At 40.5% G+C, this 20,556-nt stretch overlaps 1 protein-coding gene across 3 annotated transcripts; it reads right to left on the bottom strand.

Moving 5' to 3' along the window:
* Nucleotides 1-328: 328 nt before the first annotated feature.
* ZNF330 (zinc finger protein 330) lies at nt 329-16,167 on the bottom strand. Of its 3 annotated transcripts, none has more exons than XM_074867369.1 (10): nt 15,992-16,167; nt 11,006-11,135; nt 10,714-10,733; nt 10,538-10,608; nt 8,182-8,261; nt 6,738-6,864; nt 5,558-5,662; nt 2,977-3,023; nt 1,738-1,855; nt 329-1,065 (listed from the first exon to the last, which is right to left on the bottom strand). In XM_074867369.1, exons 2-10 carry the CDS (start codon nt 11,123-11,125, stop codon nt 788-790), a joined length of 966 nt encoding a protein of 321 aa, XP_074723470.1. In that variant the 5' UTR covers nt 11,126-11,135; nt 15,992-16,167; the 3' UTR covers nt 329-787. The 3 variants fall into 3 exon arrangements, with proteins under 3 accessions (XP_074723470.1, XP_074723468.1, XP_074723469.1); XM_074867367.1 differs by having other exon boundaries at nt 15,936-16,162; XM_074867368.1 differs by having other exon boundaries at nt 15,956-16,162.
* Nucleotides 16,168-20,556: the final 4,389 nt, after the last annotated feature.

Below are 20,556 nucleotides of genomic sequence, written 5' to 3'. Positions count from 1 at the left end.
GAGTTGAAAGCTAGGTACAGAAGAAACCAGTCTTCTTTTGAGCTAATGAGAAATTGTCTTACAGATTTCAGTGGCAGAGAGGATACACCAACATTTTTATTGCAATACAATTTTTTATTACCTGGGGTGCACTTGTAATAACTGCATATATCCTCATTGATTAATATCTAATACTAAAAAGGCTGGAAAGGTAATGTTCAAGTACCTAGAGAACTACATTGATCTGCCTTACCTACACAAACAAGGAAGTTATTTTAGTGTCAATTTATACTTTGTATACAACCTACTTTCCGACTATTCAAGGGAGATCAATATTTATGACAATTCATTAGAGAACGAAGTTGACTTTTATTGTGCAGACCAAAAAAAAAATGCAGTCACCAACCCACCACTACATTAATTTTATGAAATCAGTTCACAAAACTATTGTAAAAAATAACTTAATTTCTGATGAGTAAATGGAAACAAGTTGTACAGCCCTCCAGCATTCCTGTATTGATAGGTTAAAACGGCATTGAACCATTATACTCAGTAACTCAAGGACAAAACCACTTTAGTTGCTTAGGGGAATAAAAACACTCCTGATTTCTCCCCCAGTCCCACAGCCAATATTGGTTTATACCCAAAAAAAATAATCACTTGGAGTTACTGCAGAAGTCCTGCACTCTTTACCCTCTAACTTTGATATGTAAGTACCTGATAGAGCTATCCTACTGGCATGTACACAACTCAAGTGAAGCACTGCTTGGCTCCTTCCAAGTTTGTTTAGCTTGCCAGCAGACCAAGCTTAATCTTCAGGTTCCTCATAATGTGCATACCCACTAGCATAGGTCCTTCCTAAATTCAAATTGCTGAATACATCTGTGGTCTCTGTATCAGAGTCCTTCCCTCCCTCATCATTTTCATCTTCATCATCATCTTCTGCTTCATATTCATCATATTCATCCTCACGATCACCTGCATCTCCAGCCTTGCTGGCAGAGAGGCTCTTCCAGTAGGCATCGTAACCAGAAGCTCCATCTGCATCTTCACCTCCAGTCTGTCGGCCAAACTTCAAAGAACGTGCTGCAGACAGAGAAAAATCATGTTCTCACCCCTCAACAAGCAATTTGAGCAGAGCATCTGACGTTTCTTTTCCATCCTTTTTCAGTACTCAAAGAGCATACAATGTTAGACAGCCTTTTTCTAAACATGACATTTTCAGATTTAATCCTTACTCTGACAGAACCTTTCTGCTACACATAGTCTGTCCCCCTGCAGCCAAGTCTGTATAAACAATAACTGTCCCCAGAGTATGACTTATGTTTTAGAATAAACCTTTGGTATTCTAGCCAAGAAAACCTGTAATTGGATGCGCTTTGCAGACACAATACATAGTATGATTTATTCAAGAATGGTTGAGGTAGATTGTATGTGTATCATCGAATCGCATTTTGAAATTCATTAGCCAGCTTCCTGTAGATGAAATAAAGGCTTAAGTGGTGATTTTTTTGCACTTTTTCCATAACTAAAATCTCAAATTAAACAAAAGCTTTCACTGTATTGGAGTCAATTAATGATTAAGAATGAGAGACTGCTCAATTCTAGAACTAAAGAAACACGTAGTTTTTCCCAAAACTAATGCAGCAAAGCTTTGCAAAACAACTGAAAGTAATCAGACTTTACTCAGTGTTCCCATGCAGAAAAGTAGTCACCAATGGTACTTGTGTAGCTTGTTAGCTAGAGAAGCAGGCTTACTTGACATGCTCAGATCCTTTGTCTGCTGAGTTTCATGGCCACATTTAGGGCAGGGAGGCTCTTTCCCCTTTTCCTGCTTGAAAACCTTACTTCGTACGTGATCGTCACAAAAACAAGCCTGTGGGGTAAAAGGAGAATAAAAAGGCTAAATGTTTTAATCATAGAAGCATACTCTTCAGCAAGAAGCCTAGAAAGAAGTGTCTAACAGCAGCAGGATTTTCTGGCTGGGATTAAAATTTAATGAGCTCTATCTGCAGTGGAGCTGAAGTCTGTGCACAGAGCAACCACTTCTGTGTTGAATGTAGCTTCATGGCTTCCTGGGGAAGAGGCTGGATAAAAGTGCTGATAAACAAGTAGAGAAAGTAATGTACTCAAGGACTGGATTATAGTGCTGCCCACAAGGAGCCTGGCAAACTTTGGTTTACACTGACAAGATTAAATACAATACTATCAGAGATGTATGCCAGAACATAACCATGCAGTGACCTGAGGGCAAGAATTAGAGATTGAAATTTCACATGTGGAGCACCACAGTGCCAGTGAAGATATCTGGAGAAAGGAACAATTTTGGAATATGAAATCGATGCCATGGGAGACTGCAGGGAAACATATGGAGGGTAAGAAGAGTAAGAGTAGGCAATGAACCAGCACCTGCAGAAATCTGGGCAATGCTGATGATGAAGCAGGTGGAACTTTTTATACAAAATTACTTCTGAGTGTGTAAAAGCCTGACATCAACAAATTACCCTGTGCATGTGTAAAACTGGATTAGCTGTGGAGATGATTTCTATTGAATCCAAGGCTGCAGTGTTTTCTGGTCAGATAATCACTCGACTGTTTTTTAAAAAACCCTACTTTTTTTAATTGTCTTAGTTCTACGCTGGATCAAAATATATTCCAAAGCCTTAGATTCTGTTCAAGACCAAGGACTTGTTTTGGTTTCCCTTTTTTTTTTTAAAAAAAAGAAAGACCCAAACAGGTACAGACCCAGTTTAAACACAGAGGTCTGGACAAAGTGAAGAGCACCTCACTTGGCATGAGGAGGCATAACACTGGCTTATGGTTAACAAGCAAATAAAAGCCCTTTTGTCCCCCAGAAATCTGCCTGCAGGCTTCAGAAATTAATACCAAAATTATGAATATTAATAAAGCAGAGGAAGACATGACAGGGCTTGATAGCAGCCTTGGAGACTAAGGAGAACAAGTCTAAAATCATAGCTACTTGCAACTGGTCTTTACCTTACAACGCAGGCATGAATGCTGCCCAAGCCTGTTACAGGAAACACCTGTTGGAGAAAATCAATATATAAAATTCAGTACTTGGAAACTGCAGATCTGTGATGTTTTTAAGACCTTGTGAAAGTATGTAATAATGTAATTGAGGCATTTATTTTTAATTCCCTAACACAACTGCACTTTGACACAAATCAGTCATTTTACCATACAATACCATTTTACTAGATTTTTTTTTTCAAGTCTAAGCTTCATTGCAATAATGTAATTTGACTCAAAAAGTAGAAGTGGGGGGAGGGAGTTTAACTATTTCTTGAGTTTCCTAACTTTTAAAAACAGAAGTTTCAGAACCATATTGGTATTAAGTGATCATCTTGCTTTTCCTTTTCTCACAATGTCAAAAGAAGGAGCGCTAGCATTTTACAATTAAACAATGCCATGGCAGCCTGTAGTATCTTTATCTCTTTTAAATGGGATGTGAGAACACTTAAATCTTGCAAACTTCCAAACCTAAAACAGTTGTTTTGTTCTGTATTTTCTATCATGTCCTCTGGAAATATACTTTATTGCCCGCAACTTCGTATGAAAAATCTACCTGTGTTAAAGAATTGTAGCTGGCACATGAGCTGCGAAGAGCAGAATCGGTGCTCAAAATGCAACTTGTCTTGAAGCTTCAAACTGGTTTCTTAACTCCACTAGAGGGAGTACAGTAAAGACAGCCTCACAGGAATTGGCAGCAACACAGAGCTGGGTGAACTTACTCCTCCAGAAGTAGCAATATGTAATTTACCAGTCTCTCTGCAAGTAGAGCCCTTTTGCCTTGCCTTACCCCTGTAACAACAAAGTCTTTGAATCTGAAGTAATAAATATCATGAGTTCTCCACATGAGCAGGACAGCCACAGGACTTAGTGCTCTGTCATGTGTTTAAAGATGGAATTAGAAATGCTAATGCATATATATTCAAACATTTCTGGAGTATCTGCACTTTAAAAAATTTCTCTCACATAGTGGTAGAAAGTAACAGTACCTTTTTCACAGCTAGAATGGGATTTAGACTACAATTGCATGACTGCATTTAAAGGTCACGTATTCTGTAAAAGTTCAGGTTTTATAATCTTGTTACCACACAGTGACAAAAATCCTGCCCGTCTACCAAGACTGCACTGTGCCACAAAACGTCCAACATGGTGAAAACCCTCAAAAAGCCATTTCTCTGTTCAGGGTGTGACATCACATCTGTGAATTAAAAGCTTCCAACAATTACTGAAAAAACATTCTTGTGGAACAGCTGTTGCTGCTTCAATATTGCTACGCAGGAAGATATTCTGGCAGCGTACATCAAGGGAAGCTAATCAAGGCTTAGAAAATAGCTGGCTGGGATGAGAGATGAAAAGGAGACAGATTTCTAAAGCCACAGACTATAACATTGAAATCAACAAATATTCTGAATCGGGAGAAATCAGTTAAGACAAGTGATTAGTCAGTTCTGAAGAAAAGTCTTATACGTGATAAAGAGCCCCTTGAATTTCTATAATGACTGAAAATGTTGGAATAGTCAAAATGCATGCATACAAGTTTTGGAAGGGACAAACGCTTGTCTCATGAGATAAACCAAATAGTAGTTAATGGTGGGTAGAAAAGAAATACTACAAAAGATAAGTCATTTCAAACATGCATAGTCTTGGTTTGTTGGGGTGTTTTTACCTTTCCTTGAAATTTCTCTGTTTCAGCCAGAGATAATTGGCGGACTAGCAAAGTCAGGCACGGGCATCACGTCCTCTTACAAATACCAGTTTCAGTTTTGTCCACACAAAGTTCCAGAGGACATAAAGTCTTCGGCTACCTGTTCTTTCCTCAGTAAAAGTGGACATGTATCAACAGTCACTACATGTCCACAGTCCAACGGACAGTGAAGACAGTAACATTGAGTTCATGCTCTGGATGAACACTGTTTTTGTTACTTCCTTCCACGCTCACCCTGTCTCACTGAATCAGACAGTGACTGCTTCCTGAGTCATGGCCCTCCTCGGGGCTTGCTGCTTTTGCAAAATCAACAGATGCTACCCCTTCACCAAAATACAGGCCATCCACAGCAATCTAGGAAAGTTTAGCCAGACTAACACAGGTGCTATTATTTAGGGCACCTGTTTTCCATGAGGAACAGGTATCTAGAAATAGCTCATCATACAGTCAGATGAGTGGAATAGAGCTCCTTCTTGCCTGCAGAGCTTTGTGAAGTAAAAAAGCAGCATCAGCAGTTCCAGCAGTTTTGCTGCAGTCCTGGCCACTGCCAACACTGCACTTGAGAGACTCCTGGCTCCTGCAAAGGCCACTTCCCAGGCCAGGCCTATAAGAGCCAGGCAGGGAAACAACTCTCATGTATGATTGGGCATGGAGGAAGGTCAGCTTCAAAGCTCTAGTCTACATAACTGGATATCAAGAGCAAGCATATATGAGACAGGCCCTTTCCTCCAGTGGTGGTAAAAGCTATTTGGAAAAGGAGATGGAGAGTATTCTGGAGCACAGAGGAAGCAACTGGAGAGTCTCCTTAGCTGTGGTGAAAGGGACTATGAATAACTAACTTACATTTAAATGTCTCTGCTTCCAGAACTTGGCAGCTGGCTTGATGTTCAAACTGATCATCTTCACAGAGGAAATTGTGACAAAAAGAGCAGGCGAATATTCTGCCTCCTAAAAGATTTATCAAGGCATAATAATCAGTGACAGGTGTAGGAATCAAGTTCTGCCCTGCAAACAATCTGGGCAGTAGTTTTGACTGAAGACCAGTTCTCCCTTCTGTCACAAATGCTTCAACAAAGTCCTACGTTAGACACTGCCATCCATTATTACACTGACAAATACCACGTATTCTACAAGACAGTATAAGTATAAAGCAAGTATTATTTCTAGTCCTTTTCTTCATTTTAATTTGACTATGACATTAAGTATTTTTCTTAAATCAGATCACGTTCTCTCTCACCCCCTTCACCTCTGATGCACACTTGAAATAAACACTTTAAAGGATTCCACAAATGGAGAGCAGTATGGTTTGCTAAGCAACTGGGAATCCAGATACCTGTATTAGCACAGATGAATGGCGTGAGAATGGTAGAAAATTGTGTGTTGACAATCTGATGCAGTGCTTAATTATGTGTGTCCTGGTTTAACCAGGATAGGGTTAAGTTTCCCCAGCAGAGGAGCTCTAGCCGGGTTATTCAGATACCATGCCAACCTCACATCCTGGCGCGGGAGCGCGGTGCACTCGTGGTTTTGTACATCTGCTCCTCTCACTGCTGTATTTGGTAGCTGTTTTGCTCTGTTCATTGCTATCACTATTACTGTTATTGTTATTGTTGTTGTTTGTTGTGTTGCTATTGCACTGTTGTATTAAACCTTTCCTTATTTCAGTCTTGGGGCTTTGTATTTCACTCCCTTTGTGGGGGAGGGGCAGCAGCCACGTGGTCTCAGACCCCGGCAGGGGCTAAACCACCACAATGTGAAACACTCAGCTGATAGGAGAGTTAATACTTTAGATTAAATAACCATCCCCAAATTGAGCACTGTATGTTCTTGAGCAGGTCATTTACATTCCCTGCTGCATAAGGTCTATTTTTAAAATGGGGAGAATGCCTTGCTTTGAACATACTGCAAGGACTGACCAGTGAAGATTAAATATGCTATGTTAAAATACAGGTACAATAACGTAAGCAATGTGAAGAGAAATGTATCATTTAGATTTTCTTATTTTTAAGTGTGAGCAACCTACCGTGGTCCCAGACGCTTCTTTCGCACTCAATACATTCTGCATCTGCAAGAGGGCAGATACACGCGTGTGTGCTGAGACACTTCCTGCCGTGACACACCCAAGCTTCACAGAAATCACAGATTGCACCCTGCAATTACAGAAAGACAACATCTTGGGACTTCTGCAATACCTAGAGAGAGATTCTTACTCCATAACCCTGAATGTATCCAAGTATTCATTCTCTCAGTGGGTTCATTGAGTGGGAGAGTATGAACTGCATCTGTATTCCTATCAAGCTGCTCCACAGTTCATCTTGTTCATTTGATAGTCATTTCTGCAGGATTAAATATAATGCAAAATAACTTGGTTTTCTCCTTTCCTGTTTTTTACATTTCCTATCTTAAATCTTATGCATGAAAATTGTGTCCTCCAGCTGAAACCTGAGATCCATAAATGATAACAATGTTCTGGCAAAAATGCAATTTCAAAAAAGACCTGAAAAATGCCACTAGCTTCTTACAGTTAAGATCACTCATTCAGATTTTAAACCATGCTGTATTAGAACAGAAGCTTCACAGAGAGCAAAGATCAAATAACTCATTAGAAATAAGTTAGACGGTAACTTTCATTTTGATTAAACTGCAAGATCTACACATCAACTATCCCTTAATTGTAGCATTTAAGAAGCCTTCTCAGCCCATATGTAACAAACTACCCTGTGCATTACATGCACACAAAACTAAGAAAACAATGGTGAATCCAAATCAATTGTTGATGAAAATATTGCATCAGTGAACGCATGGAATGAGTTTAGGAACTTCCAACTGGAAAGGCCAGCTGTGTTACTGAGAAAAGCTGACTGCCAACTAGAGGCAGAAACAGGACGGAGGTTTAGTCCATACATTTAAGCTAGAGGCTATGACATGTCATACCTTGCTTTCCAGAATGGAGCAACTAACTTGCCCTTCTAAGAACAAAAATTCAAAGGCCAGAAGCTCTGACCATCTCTGCTAAATGCCCAAATTATTATTTTTTTTTAAATAAAATTCCCCCCTAATGCCATGGAACAGATTCCTCTCTGTGATGCTGATGGTCTCTGCAATACTGAGAATACAGCAACAAAAGTCCACTGGTTTCTACAGAATGATCCTCGATTTTAACTGAGACTGGTAATTGGCTATGGGGCATGTAAGCTCCAGTGCTGTTAATGCACGTGCTTAGAGCCTGGAACCAACGCAGATATGTTAGCATCCAGGACATGTGTCAAAGTTTGCAGGAGTTGAATCTAAAAATGCAAAATTTGGGTTTCCAGTATAAGGGAAAAATCTCTTTGTAATGGCAAGATGAGAAAAAAAAGTTGGCATGGTACATGCTATCATTCCATAAATCTGTTTTTTTTTTCTTTGGAAAGATTTGCATAGAATAATCTCATAGTGCAAAAAAGGCTGTAATTTTGTATACATACCACCATTGCTAGTCCAGTACTGTACACACCAGCATGTTTTATAACACAGTCTGAAGACTTCATCATGCATTTGGTTTTTCCTGTTTAAAAAGAAAAGGCAAGTAAACAGAAGAAAACTATATATAAATAAAACAAATAGAATGAATGTTCATATAAGAGAAGTACTTCAACCAAATGTCTGTGCTTAATTTTAAATCCAGGTAAAAATAATGCAAACAAATGTCTGCAACCTGCAACCCACCCTCACATCTCCCTTAGATCAAATTAATTATTGCCTTTTTTCAGCCAAAATCTCTTGCCCCAGTACTGAGATAAGGCAATGTGTTGTCTCTCTCTGTTTTGATGCATTGGCAAAAATTTCAAACATCAAAACAGACCGAAGAACAACATTAAGGTGAAAGTCAAGCAATGACATCTTAAAAAGTTGCATTTAAAACTGCTGCTAGTTCTGTCCCACCATAAAAGCAGCATGTGCTCTGCGTAAGGCTGAGGCCATCTGAAAAAAAAAAACTGACAGAGAATCATAGAACGGTTTGTGTTGGAAGGGACCTTAAAGATCATCTAGTTCCAACTCCGCTGCCATGGGCAGGGACACCTTCCACTAGACCAGGTTGCTCAAAACCTCATCCAACCTGGCCTTGAACACTTTCAGGGAGCACCTGATGATTTAACTACTTAGAGGTACTTGGATACTTGTTTTTTTGGTGGTTGTTGTGGGGTTTTTTATTTTTTAAAACCATATAAGAGATTACTTCCTAGACAAAATAATTCCCTTTAAATGTAGGGGATGAGTGGAAGAAAAAGCCACAGTCTGCACTTAAAAGTCATTCTGACACAAGCAAGCAGTTAGGGTGACAAATTTCCCCTACTCTTTGCCTCTGACATAAATAGCTCTACCAGAAAGATTCATGCTCTGTATGCAGTTATACAAGAAAAAAAAATCTTGTAGTTAGCCAAGGCTACTGCAATGGTGTTTTATCACTGATTTAAGCTGCCCTGCCACAAACCCCTTTGGTGTCTCTGTTATTGCCTGCTTAGAGAAACCAACAAAAGGGTGCTCCCTGCAAACCCATTCAAGAGCTGACAAAACCAAATTCTATTCTGAAAATGTAATTAAATCCCAGTATGCAGCACCAGCAGAGTTTTGTATTAAATGGCACTTGGAGGGTAAGGAAGGACCAGTGGTGGCCTGAGCTGGGCAATGTTAGGTGGTGGGGGTATTACTGTCTCTGGAGCACTGCAATACAGCTACTTTGCTCTCATCCCTCAGGGTCTTCTCTAAGAAAAATGCTGTTGGTTTACAAGGGCTGTGTCCAAAGAGCTCTAATGGTCTTTGTCTTGAAAAACCCTGGGACTCAACATAATTGTGTGGTTGTTATTAGGAATGCTCTTCCTCCAGAAACATACTGCCGATTAAGAGAAATTCAACACACAGGAGTCAATTTCAGATGTATAATATACTGTAAGACAGACAGCATGTTTTTAGTACTTCACTGCATGATGACAGAGGGAAAACTTATGAAGGATGACACACTGCCATTGCACACTAACAGCCTGGCTTCCAGAAATGCTCAGTATCTGCAGGTCCCAACAAAGGCACTGGAAGCTGCAGATGTCAGCAGCTCTGAGAGTCAAACTACTAAACAGTCAAATTGCTTAATGACAAGCCAAAAATCTGCAAAGATGTGTTGAAACATTAAAACAAGAAAATTCACCTCAAAGTATGAAATGATTATCAACATCCCCTGCAAGTAAGCAGCTGTTTTAACAAAAAAAAAAAAAAGGGCATTTTAGCCTGATTCAGAGCTGAGATCTGTCACTAGGAGTCCTTCTTTTCTGATTTCAAAGCATCAGCCCTCTAGCACGTATAAATGACATGAGCAGCATATTACATTTCAAAACCACGCAAGGTGAATAATGTACTGTTGCTTTAATTGATATTAAACTGATCAGAAATTATATCATCCCTAAAAAGCAGCATTTATTGGCTCCTTGCTGGCAGTCAGAGCCTTTTTAACTTTGCTGCTGTTATGAAACAATGCTCCACACAGTCAGTCTAAGGAAATGGTCAGTCAGATGTTCTCAATCCTAAAAGGCAGTGAGACAAATTCTTCCAAAGATCCAACACTGAAGACAAGCCCATGACCTGGACTTGCACACCTCTGGGGGTCAGAGGCATAGCATTAGTGCATGATCAAGCAGATCTCTTCTCAAGGAGGATATTCACAGCACATTTAAAAGAACCTGCTCCAAAAATCACAAAGGTACTTTAAGACAAAGGTACTCTAACTGCTGAGAGTTTAACACCACAGTTGGGACTGAGGATAGCATGTTCTCATTCATTATTTCTACTTACCACACTGTGCACAAATGGGTAATTTCTGAACAGAGTTACAGAAGTAGCAAAAAGCTCTATTCTTCTGTCGTCTGGAGGGGTTAAAAAAAAGAAAGCAAGCATTAAAGAAAGACCTGTAAAACGTGTGAAACCAATTAATCCTAAACTACTGGTTTTAGAAGGGGAAAAATACTTACCTTTGGCACTTATCGCATTCCTAAAGAAAAGAAATGAAATAGTGGTAATTATTTTTATTCTAGGTAAAATATATAAAATTTGCAGACTACCCAGCAACTCTGAATTAAGTTCTGATTAGGAACCAAACTTTTTATTCAAGTATTATACCTCTCAAACAAACATAACCTTAAATATAAAGGATGGTAGGAAGAATGACATCCTAGTGGCATTGAATAGAGTCAATGTATTATCATTGGTTTTACATAAATTAAAATCAAGTCTTGTAATATAAAATACTTTAGGTTACTTTACCATTGAAGCATTACAAGGATGTTTGGCTAAATCTATGTTGGCTCTTGAAGCCCTTATCTGCTTTTCACGTTCACGACGGTTCTCAGCTTTCTTGCGAGCGCCAGTCTTCTTTTTAGGCATTTTTCACTATCTGGGGGGGAAAAATAGGTATGTAATGAATGTACACAAAACTATGTATATAAATACATGGATACACATGACACATCCAGCACTAAAACCGGATCTTGGGAGTTCCCATGTTAACTGTGCTTCATCTCCATTCATTTCCTTTTGTGAAAGTTTCTTTGCGAACATAGAACAAGGGGACAATCCCTTCGGAAGAGTCACGTGATGAATCATGAAGAATCCTGTGATCTGGAAAGGACTTTGCTGTCTTAAACTTTGCACTTTGAAGTGTTTTGCCTTAAAAAAAACCCAAAACCACTATGTTTTGTAGGTTGGTTTGTGATGGGCCTCTCTGATTTTGGTTTGCCTTGTCTATTTAATAAAGACAATATTCAGCTCATTTTCACTTCTCTCTCTTCTCATGCTAACTACTTCAATCAGTTAAAAAGCGTTCTTCAGGTAAGCAAAATGTGGCATACTGCAAAAATGCAAATTTCACACTTCATGAAGGCTTAGAAAACGAAATGTCATTATATAGATTTAAGAGCTATGACAAAGGGATGTTTGTAGTGCTTATTTATCATTCTAGCACATTAGCAATAATGAAGAGATGAGCATGCATTGCTTTGAAGATGCCACTGTTTCCCCAGAAGGGTTTACACTAATTTAATTCCATTTGGTTCAACCATGCATCTATTTTAATGTTCTAGGAGGGAACCAATGCAATAGTGGTGAGACCATCAGGCAATCAATCAGACCACTGCTCTCTTGTCATCTCCATAACGAACCGCAGTCCTCGCATATACTTAGTTTACACTGTGTTTATAATAAAGTCCGCAAACATTATCCTGACTTCATGAAATGGACAACTGAGAGCTTAAAGGTGTGGTCTGATGTTAGAATTTCTGTCCTCAACACAGGCGCTCAAGATAGACACCCTTCCTTATGCTCCATCTTTATCATCCCCTCATTTCTGCTGATTTAACTGTTGTTGGTGTCACATTCTAAACCAGATACAGGTTAAAAACAAAACGAAAAAACCCAAAACAACAAGCACTCCCAAGGCCCAGACTACAACAATCTGATGGGGGAAGACAGTGAAAGGGACAGCAGGGGTATTTGCTTCACAAGCATGGGAATAAGAAAGCAGGTAAGGAAGAGGCAAAAAAAAAAAAAAAAGCCTTATTGAACACAGTTCTAAAAGAACACTCCCAAGTCAATGGCCCAGGTGGACGCACTTCTTCATGCTGTAGCTACTAAACCACACTTCCTTGCAGATGACAAAATGGCTGAATTTTTGGAAGTGTTTAGCTCTTATTTTCGTACCTCACCACAGTGCTTCTGTTTTGAAAATCTGGTCTCTCTAGCAAGTTGCCCCAACATATATTGCACTGTACAACTAACCCACAGTTCTTTTAGCTGCAAGTACACCTAACAGTTCTTCTTGCTCTGCCTCTGATTTCTGAAACTGCAGAAACATACTTTCAAAGAACTGATAACTGAGACTCAAGCATCATCTTAAAATCTCAATGTCCACTTATTGAATTTGAAGAAAATCCTTACAGACTTGGGGCTTGGCAGAAACCAGTCCACATGATGGGACAGCTCTGCCCAGGCAAGGCTCTGCTGATTCCGGTAGCTCTATGGGTGGCTACCAGGGCCACTGGCCTGAGGAAATGGGAGGCACCTGCTCTCCCCAGCCCCATCCCTAACTCCAAGCAGACATGTAGACACATGCATGCTGGCATCTGTAAGGACAGCTGCAGCATCAACAGGCAGTGAATTGTAGCAGCTTAGGCTTGGAAGAAAAATTAGTATCTTTGTTCAAAATGCCTTGTAAACTAAACCCAACAATCCTAACTTTCCCAAACAAAGAAATATATTGTTCTAACCAAATACCAAAATTTGTTTTTGATAGCACACATAAATCAGTTTTCTCACCCTGTAGCATTCTGCACCACGTTTAAATTGTATTAGTGTCATATTTTGTAGTCAAAATCGTATTGCTGAGCTGCCTGCTGGCGACTGTCATTATTCTAGCGCGTGACATTTGTGACACTGCAAGTCCAATATGAGGTTGCACGCTAATTTTCAAACTGCTTGAATGCTGATTTAACAACAGAATCTAATGGTTAGTATTTACGCCTTGACTTCTTCACATTACCTGATAATCAAAAGCACCAAAATGACAAACTGTTTTCATGAAAAACACTGTCTCAATGACTACTGAGGACACAGATTATGAGAAATCTTTAAGATGGTTTTTAGAAAGTTGCACTAAACTAAATAACAACAAAACTGCAATGTCAGATCCTTTTAACAAAGCTATCAAGTCAATCCAGGCTTTCAAACACCATCCAATAAATAACATCATGCTGCAGATCAATATTCTATCACTCTTCCCCTCTGAGCTTCCACTTAAGATGTTTGCTGTCTTTGCCCTCAGTTCTAAATTTTTAGGGAATTTACCATCTTTTAATTTTCTGACTAGAGTTTAATAGTGTTATGATGTCAGAAATTATGATAGTAAAAACTTTCTTTATCTGCAATTCCTTTCAAATCAGAGTATCGCACCTTTTAAAAGCACTAGTCAGTTTTAAAATGACTCTGCAGTACGTTCTACCTCTACTTCTGGCAGTGCTTCTGTAATCTGAGGCAGATGGATGACCCAAAAACGTATTTAAGTACCACAACACCATTACCAAGTGCTCAGACAGGAAGGACCCAGTGGAATATGTCTGCAGTCCAGCTCCCCTCTGCAAGGTGCATGGGAGAGAAAAGTGCCTCTGGAGGGACCTAAAACAACAGGTTCAGTTATCGAGAAAATGACTACGGTGAGCTACTCACTTAAGATCTACCTGCCAGGAAGATCGTGTGAAGTTTTTGCTTAGTCTTTTTAAACAGCCATGCTAGCACCCTCCTTTTCATCTATGATGCTGTTGTAAGAGGAATTGCCCAGGACACATTGTCCAGAAATTGTCCGTGCCTGGTTCCCTCCACAGTCCCAGAAAGTATGACCCTGCTGCCCTACAGAGCATCCGAGCTCCTGAACTGGGAGCAGTTCTGCACATAAACAATGTCTGGCATCTAAATTCTGTTGAGGTTGTACCATGCCTATGCCATTTGTTCCCCTCTTGAAGATTGTCCTTGATGAGGTCTCAAAGACACACACTAAATTTGCAGCAGACAGGAAAACAGATTGCACCAGCAGATTTCTCGATCTTCTGTGCTGAGCACAACATTCCCTTGCGTCATATTATCTTGTCTTATGTGATACGCTAACCACCCTGCTGTCGCAAATATAATGAACAGCTGTAACAACCTATTCATTTTGGGGGGCAAGGGAACTGTCGGGTTACTCTTGTTGTGCCACGCAAATACTAACACCCAAAAGAGGCCTTCCATATTTCAAGACTGCTTGCACTTGACCATCAAATAGCTTCTACCTTATGCATATTCATCAAAAGAGTGATTGGGCCAAAGTGCCCAATGGCTCTCTTGGGACAGGATTTATTAAATAAGCTAGGAGCACAAATCAGTTTTAAGAAAGGAAAGATTCAAGTTCATTTTCCCAAAACTAATGCCTGGCATGCACAAATATATTTGTTACAAGCAGTGTTGGGAAATAAGAACAACTTGGAAACGTTCCCAAGGAAATTAAGAATGCAGTTACCCCCTTTGTATGGGCATCTGAGAAACCTGGAAAAGCGAAGAATGTAGAACCAGTAGAAGTTGAATTAAACCCAGGATTTTGGCCAGTAAGAAAGAAAGAAAATCCTATTAGTATGGAAGCCAGGAAAGGTTTAGAGTCAATAATGAATAATTTTCTTAAATATGGACTTTCACAAAAGTGTCAATCTGAATACAATACTCTAACCATGACTGTTTACAAGTCATTGAACAGGTGTACGCCAGCAGACCAGACCTGCGAGATGCTCCCCTCCAGATGAAGAACTATATACTGATGGAAGCAGCTCCGTCATGAAGGGGATAAGAAAAGCTGGCTATACTGTGGTGACACTAACTGAAGATTGAGAAGTTAAAGCATTGCCTCCAAACACCTCTGCACAAAAGGCTGAAATAACTGACTTATCTGCTAGTGGTACGTCTATAAAATATGGAGCAGAAATTTTAAACTCGCTGGAAGCAGTACAGAAAGCGAAGGAAGTCGCCGTGATATGTTGTAAAGCACATCAGAAAGGAAATTTGGATGTAATCCGAGGAAATCAGAGGGCAAATGAAGCTGCAAAATGAGTGGCACTTAGTACTATTTGTGTTCTAATTCCATCAAGGGAAATGCAAGTAGAACCCCTGAAGTATATAGAAAAGGGAGATAAATTGGCTGAGTTACTAAAATGCAGAGTATACTGTATGAGAATCACGGTAAACTTGCAGGGTCACATCTGATTCCATTCAGACTTCAACCACATCTGTTTTACCACTTGGCAAGCATTACACAAGCTTACAATATTTTAAAAATCTGTATTAGCAGTATTTCATACTTCATGTCGTTCCAGTCCACGGTTCCTTCTAATAATGAAACCATTTTCAAGGCACTGTGATTTCAATCATCTTTCAGTAACGAGGTGGCACTCTGCCACCGCAAGCGTCCCAGGGCCACGGTGTCGGAGGGGCTGAGGTGTCCTCGGGCACGTCTCTGACCGGTTCCCTCCTCGGGAAACGCCCCTCGCCCCGCCGGGAACGGCTGCCGAGCCCTCACGGCCTGCTTTAAGGCAGTTCCGTGAAAGGCCAAGAGCGAGACAGCTCTTCGAAAAACACACGTACACACACATATATTGCGGTTTTCCAGCTTGCAGTATTTTACCTTATTTTTAGGATTTTTACCTAGGCCCCCCAGCCGTGTCGCAACACGTTTCCAACCTGGATCGCCGCGCTCCGTATTTCCCAGCGTTATCTCTGGGGAAGCCAGCGACCGCTTCGCTTCCTCAAGCCGGGGACCGCGACGGGGCCCGGGACGAGGACCGGGACGGCCGCCGCCCCCTCAGCGCCCCCGGCCCGCCCAGCCCGGCCCAGCGGCCGTGCGCAAGCCGGAAGCGGCGCGGAGCGGAGCGGTGCCCGGCCGGCCCCGCGCGGCGAGGCGGGAAGGTTCCGAGGTGGCGCCGGCCCCCTCAGGCCGCTGTCCCTGGTGGGCGGCCGCCCTCTCCCCTTCCTTCGCGGCTCGGTGGGGGCGAGCGGCCAGGGTCGGAGGCACGGCCCAGCGTGCTGGGTCGGGGTGGCTGAAGGGGCAAGTAAGCGGAGATGGAGCCTCGGGGAGCCGGGAAGGCCCGGGGCGCCGTCTGACGGGAGCGGGGGAGAGAAACAAGCGCCAAAATAGCCCGCGCTTTCTCCTCAGAGAATCGCAGAGCCCGCGGGTTGGCCATCGAATGGTTGGGAACCAAGAAAGGGCACCATTTCCACACTGCAGGGAAAGGTGTTGCCAGAGTTTTGGAAGGAGACATCATAAAAGATGGTAAATATGGATACCGGAGGCAGCACTCTTAATCAGTAGTTAGCACCTACATTTTACATACTACTGAGTTCTGGGTGTTACAACACAAACTGCATTTGCAAGCACTTGCATCTTCTTGCATTAAAAAAAAAAAAAAAAAAAAAAAAAAACAACAACAACAAAAACAAAAAGGCCAGAACGGTTTCACATTAATGTCTGTGTTCTGAAGTGAATTAGGGGAAAAAATATCTCTTCTGGTGTTATTTTGGAGGTCCTAGTTAACAATCTTTCTCCTCGCTTAAAATATGCTGTTGGTTTCACTGTGGTTGAGAAATCACTGAAAAAGTTTTTATAAGGTGTTTGGATGGATGTTACCATTCAGTGGTTGTTCCATCCTCAACTTTTGTTTGCCTTTGTGGTGATTGCCCCACAACTTTCACTTGACAGAGACCAAGTGTTAGGGCATAGTAATTGCAACAATTAGTTGTGATTGTAATTGATTAGGGTTGGCACCTGAAAAGTTATCTCTGAACTCTTTCATTGGTGGCTCCATCTGTTTTCAGAATATTGTTTACTCCTAATGGTAGGAAGGCCATGTAGCTTAAAAAGGGAAATAATATCTATACTGTAATTAAATCCTGTACACAGCTCTGTCTTGCCTGAGGTTATGCAAGTCATGCTTTGCCGCAGATTCACCTGCCTTTCAGAAGGAAAGTTCAGTCTGTTTCTCCTCATTTCCCAACTCAGTCACCTAGAGGCTTGTAACCTAGTGATGCTTGCTTGAGTTCTGCGAGAGCTGTGAGCTCTGGAGTTTGGTTTGGTTGGCAGACATGTAAGATACTACATGGGGGGTGAAGGGGTGTGAAGTATGCAGTGAAGACAGCTATATGGACTTGCTGCTCCCTTTCTTTGTAGGTAGGATGAGCCCTTGCTTAACTCTTAATAAATGACATACAGCACAAGTAGAGATGTAAGGATGTCTTTGATTCATTTTAATATCAAAAGTTTTTCCTTCAAGCATATTTATTGCTCTTGTGCCTATTGCCTAGAAAACCCTTTGTGAAAACCATTAGATGATGTATCATATAGATATTTAAATAAAGATGACTGCAAGGATCACAGAGCAGTTAGATTCCAGTGCATTTTGTAGTCTTTTGCCTAGGAAGGGTTTGATACCTATTTCATATAAATAAGTCCTAGGGCACTGTTTTATTTTTTGTGTGTTTTGATTATCCATTCACTCAGGTGGGGCAGTTGTATTGCTTCACATTGTACTTGGTCAGTCACTTCTTACTGAAAGTTAGCTGCTAGTTATGGAATGTGATTTTGGCTTAATGAGAGAGGCAGGTATTCACTGGCCACCATTGCCTTTCCAGGAAGACACTTTCAACTTTTGTGAGGCCGGGATTGTATCTCCCACAACAAATTGTTCGCGTGTCTTCCCTCAAGATGTAATCTTCACACCAGCTTAGTGGGACACACAGAAAACAGCATTATCATTTCAGACAAAAATTAATGACGATCACTTAACTGGACTTTTCTCCTTTTTAAGAAAGCTGTGGAGAAGTAAATTTTAACTATTGTCAGTAGCCATGGCTACATGCTATTTAACTAACAACCTAAGCAGTAAATATGACCTTTTATGAGACCTTAGAGCTTTTTTGTGTCATTCCCACTTCTTATTGAATGCCATTAATTCTTTTATTCTGGTTGTGCCCATTCTAGTTTTTTAGACAGTCATGAATGCAAGAACACAATGAGGATGAATGATATAGCCCTGGAAAAAATTACAAACAGAAAGTTTTAATCAATTTTAGAATAATTAACCTAGTCAGCTAATTTGCTTTCATGAATGAATGGAGCTGTTGAAGAAAGAACTCATACAGACCCACAGAGGTGATGATTGTCCTCTCCTTTGAATGGGCGTTTTTACATAAACAAACACACGAGTGAAAGAGAGGGAGAAATCTAGAAAAATCCCAAGGAGACAGGCGGACACAAAGATTTTTATCTTGGTCTCACTTAAATGGCTTTTAAGCAGCTTGTTTTATTTTACCCCGTGAAACTCTTGCCTCGATTATGTTCCCTCGGTTATGCCCTCTAGATGGCAGGAGTTAGTCATTTCACTCATGAACAGTAAAATACCTTATTTTCAGAACGGGTAAAGTGACCTAGGGCTGTAATACAAGTGAATTAAAAAAAAAAAAAAAATAGATGAGAATAGCCAATTTAGAGCTTACAGAATTTCCATTAGCAATACTGGACTACTCTCTGGGGAACTATTGCGAACTATTGTTGTTTCAGAGATACATGCAGAAAGTAGTGGGAGTTGCCTTCCTTGTTAAAGGTGTTTTCAGTGACCTTTGTAAGAGGAGCCCTGGAAGGACAGTGTGTGTGTCTCTGAACTATCATCATTCCATATTACCTTACAGAGAATCAGAACTGTCATGTATTTGCTTAATGGCCACTGTCTGTCTAGCTGAGAAAACAGGGCAAGACTCTGAGGGCCTCCCTATATTGCCCGACAGAGGTATTTGTCCAGTCAAGAGCTTGCATGACAGCACAGATATCAGTGGCTGTCTTAACCCTAATGTGTGCTACCTGCAGAGCAAAAGCTGTACGCTAGAGAAAACTGTCAGTGAAAGTCACTCTTGTAAACTAAAGGATGCAATGACAGCACAGCCATCTTGGTTGGTATTTACCTGTTAAAGGCGTACCCTGCAGCACGCATTGTTTTTCACCCCTGTTTCACTGTTCTGTGCATCTCATAAAGTTAGTTTCACGTATGCAAAGGGCCACAGGATGCTAATAAATCAGAATCCCTCCAAAATAAATTGCTGTGCAGGGTGCAGAACATTGAAATTTTAGGTAATCTCTTTCCACCTCACTCCCTTTTTCATTCATGTTTTGGAGTCATGTGGCAGGACAGAGCAGTAGCTTTATGGATTACATACTGACTGCTGGTCAGATACACATTTTTAAGGCAGTAAATTCACAAACACTTTAAACAAGAATAATTCATCGAAAAGAAGTGTTGGGAACAGTGTCTGAGGGAAGGCGGGGGTTGCTTTTTCCAGTGACAGAGCTGAGTAGTACCATTGCAGCACCATGTACCAGCTCATGTGGACACTAACCACCTTCAGAATTGCTCTGGCTCACTCCTTCATCTGCTCATCTCACAGAAATTCTTCCTTTCCAGTGAGGGCATGTTTTGGGGATGAACACTTATTTATTCCTTAAGCTACTCAAGTAATAACAAAAGATTCATGCCCTCTCACTTCTACTGTTGAAAATTATTGAGATCAGAAAGGAAAATCAGGAAATTAAGTGTGTGCACAGCCTCTTTCAGAACAGCATTATTCTGGGAGAGATAAGACCTTCATATACAGTGACACTGGACTGTGCTGGATGACAGTGAAGCATTTTTACTGCCTTTTGCTGTAATATCTCTGTCCCTTTAAAGATAGAATAAAGCGTGTTAACTATCAACTTGAAATAAATACTGACCTGAGCTGTTGTAATTTACTTCTAATTTAATACACTGCAATTTCTTTTTCTCTAAATAACACGCTTGTTCTGATCTAATTAAGCCCCTATTACCTACCTACCTATTACTGTAATTATCTTCATTATTGCAATGTCTCCTTGCAGCATTCAATACATTTGCCTCCCTGGGGGTTGCATTGTAAAATGGGTGCCGCATATACCTTTCTAACTGACCTTTGAAATGGCATACATCAAATTTAATTTGTTTTTAAATCCTGGCCTTGCAGCAACTAACCTTAAAAGTCATGTCAATATTTGTTTGATGTAAGATAATTTTGTCTGTAGACATTTATTCTTGCTGATTTAACTACATAAAGAAAGGGGAAACAAAAGAACTTGAAGCAAAAATCTTTACTGGTGTCTACTGAATTGGCATGTTCAAATATAATATTTTAAAATAGGTCTTCTTGAATTAGGTGGTGGAAGGATTTTGTGTATGTGTGTTTTCTTT

The sequence above is a fragment of the Strix uralensis genome, chromosome 4, assembly GCF_047716275.1.
Source record: "Strix uralensis isolate ZFMK-TIS-50842 chromosome 4, bStrUra1, whole genome shotgun sequence".
NCBI classification, from domain to species: domain Eukaryota; kingdom Metazoa; phylum Chordata; class Aves; order Strigiformes; family Strigidae; genus Strix; species Strix uralensis.
Note: the sequence above shows the minus strand (reverse complement) of the source record. Positions and strands in the feature narration are given on the sequence as shown.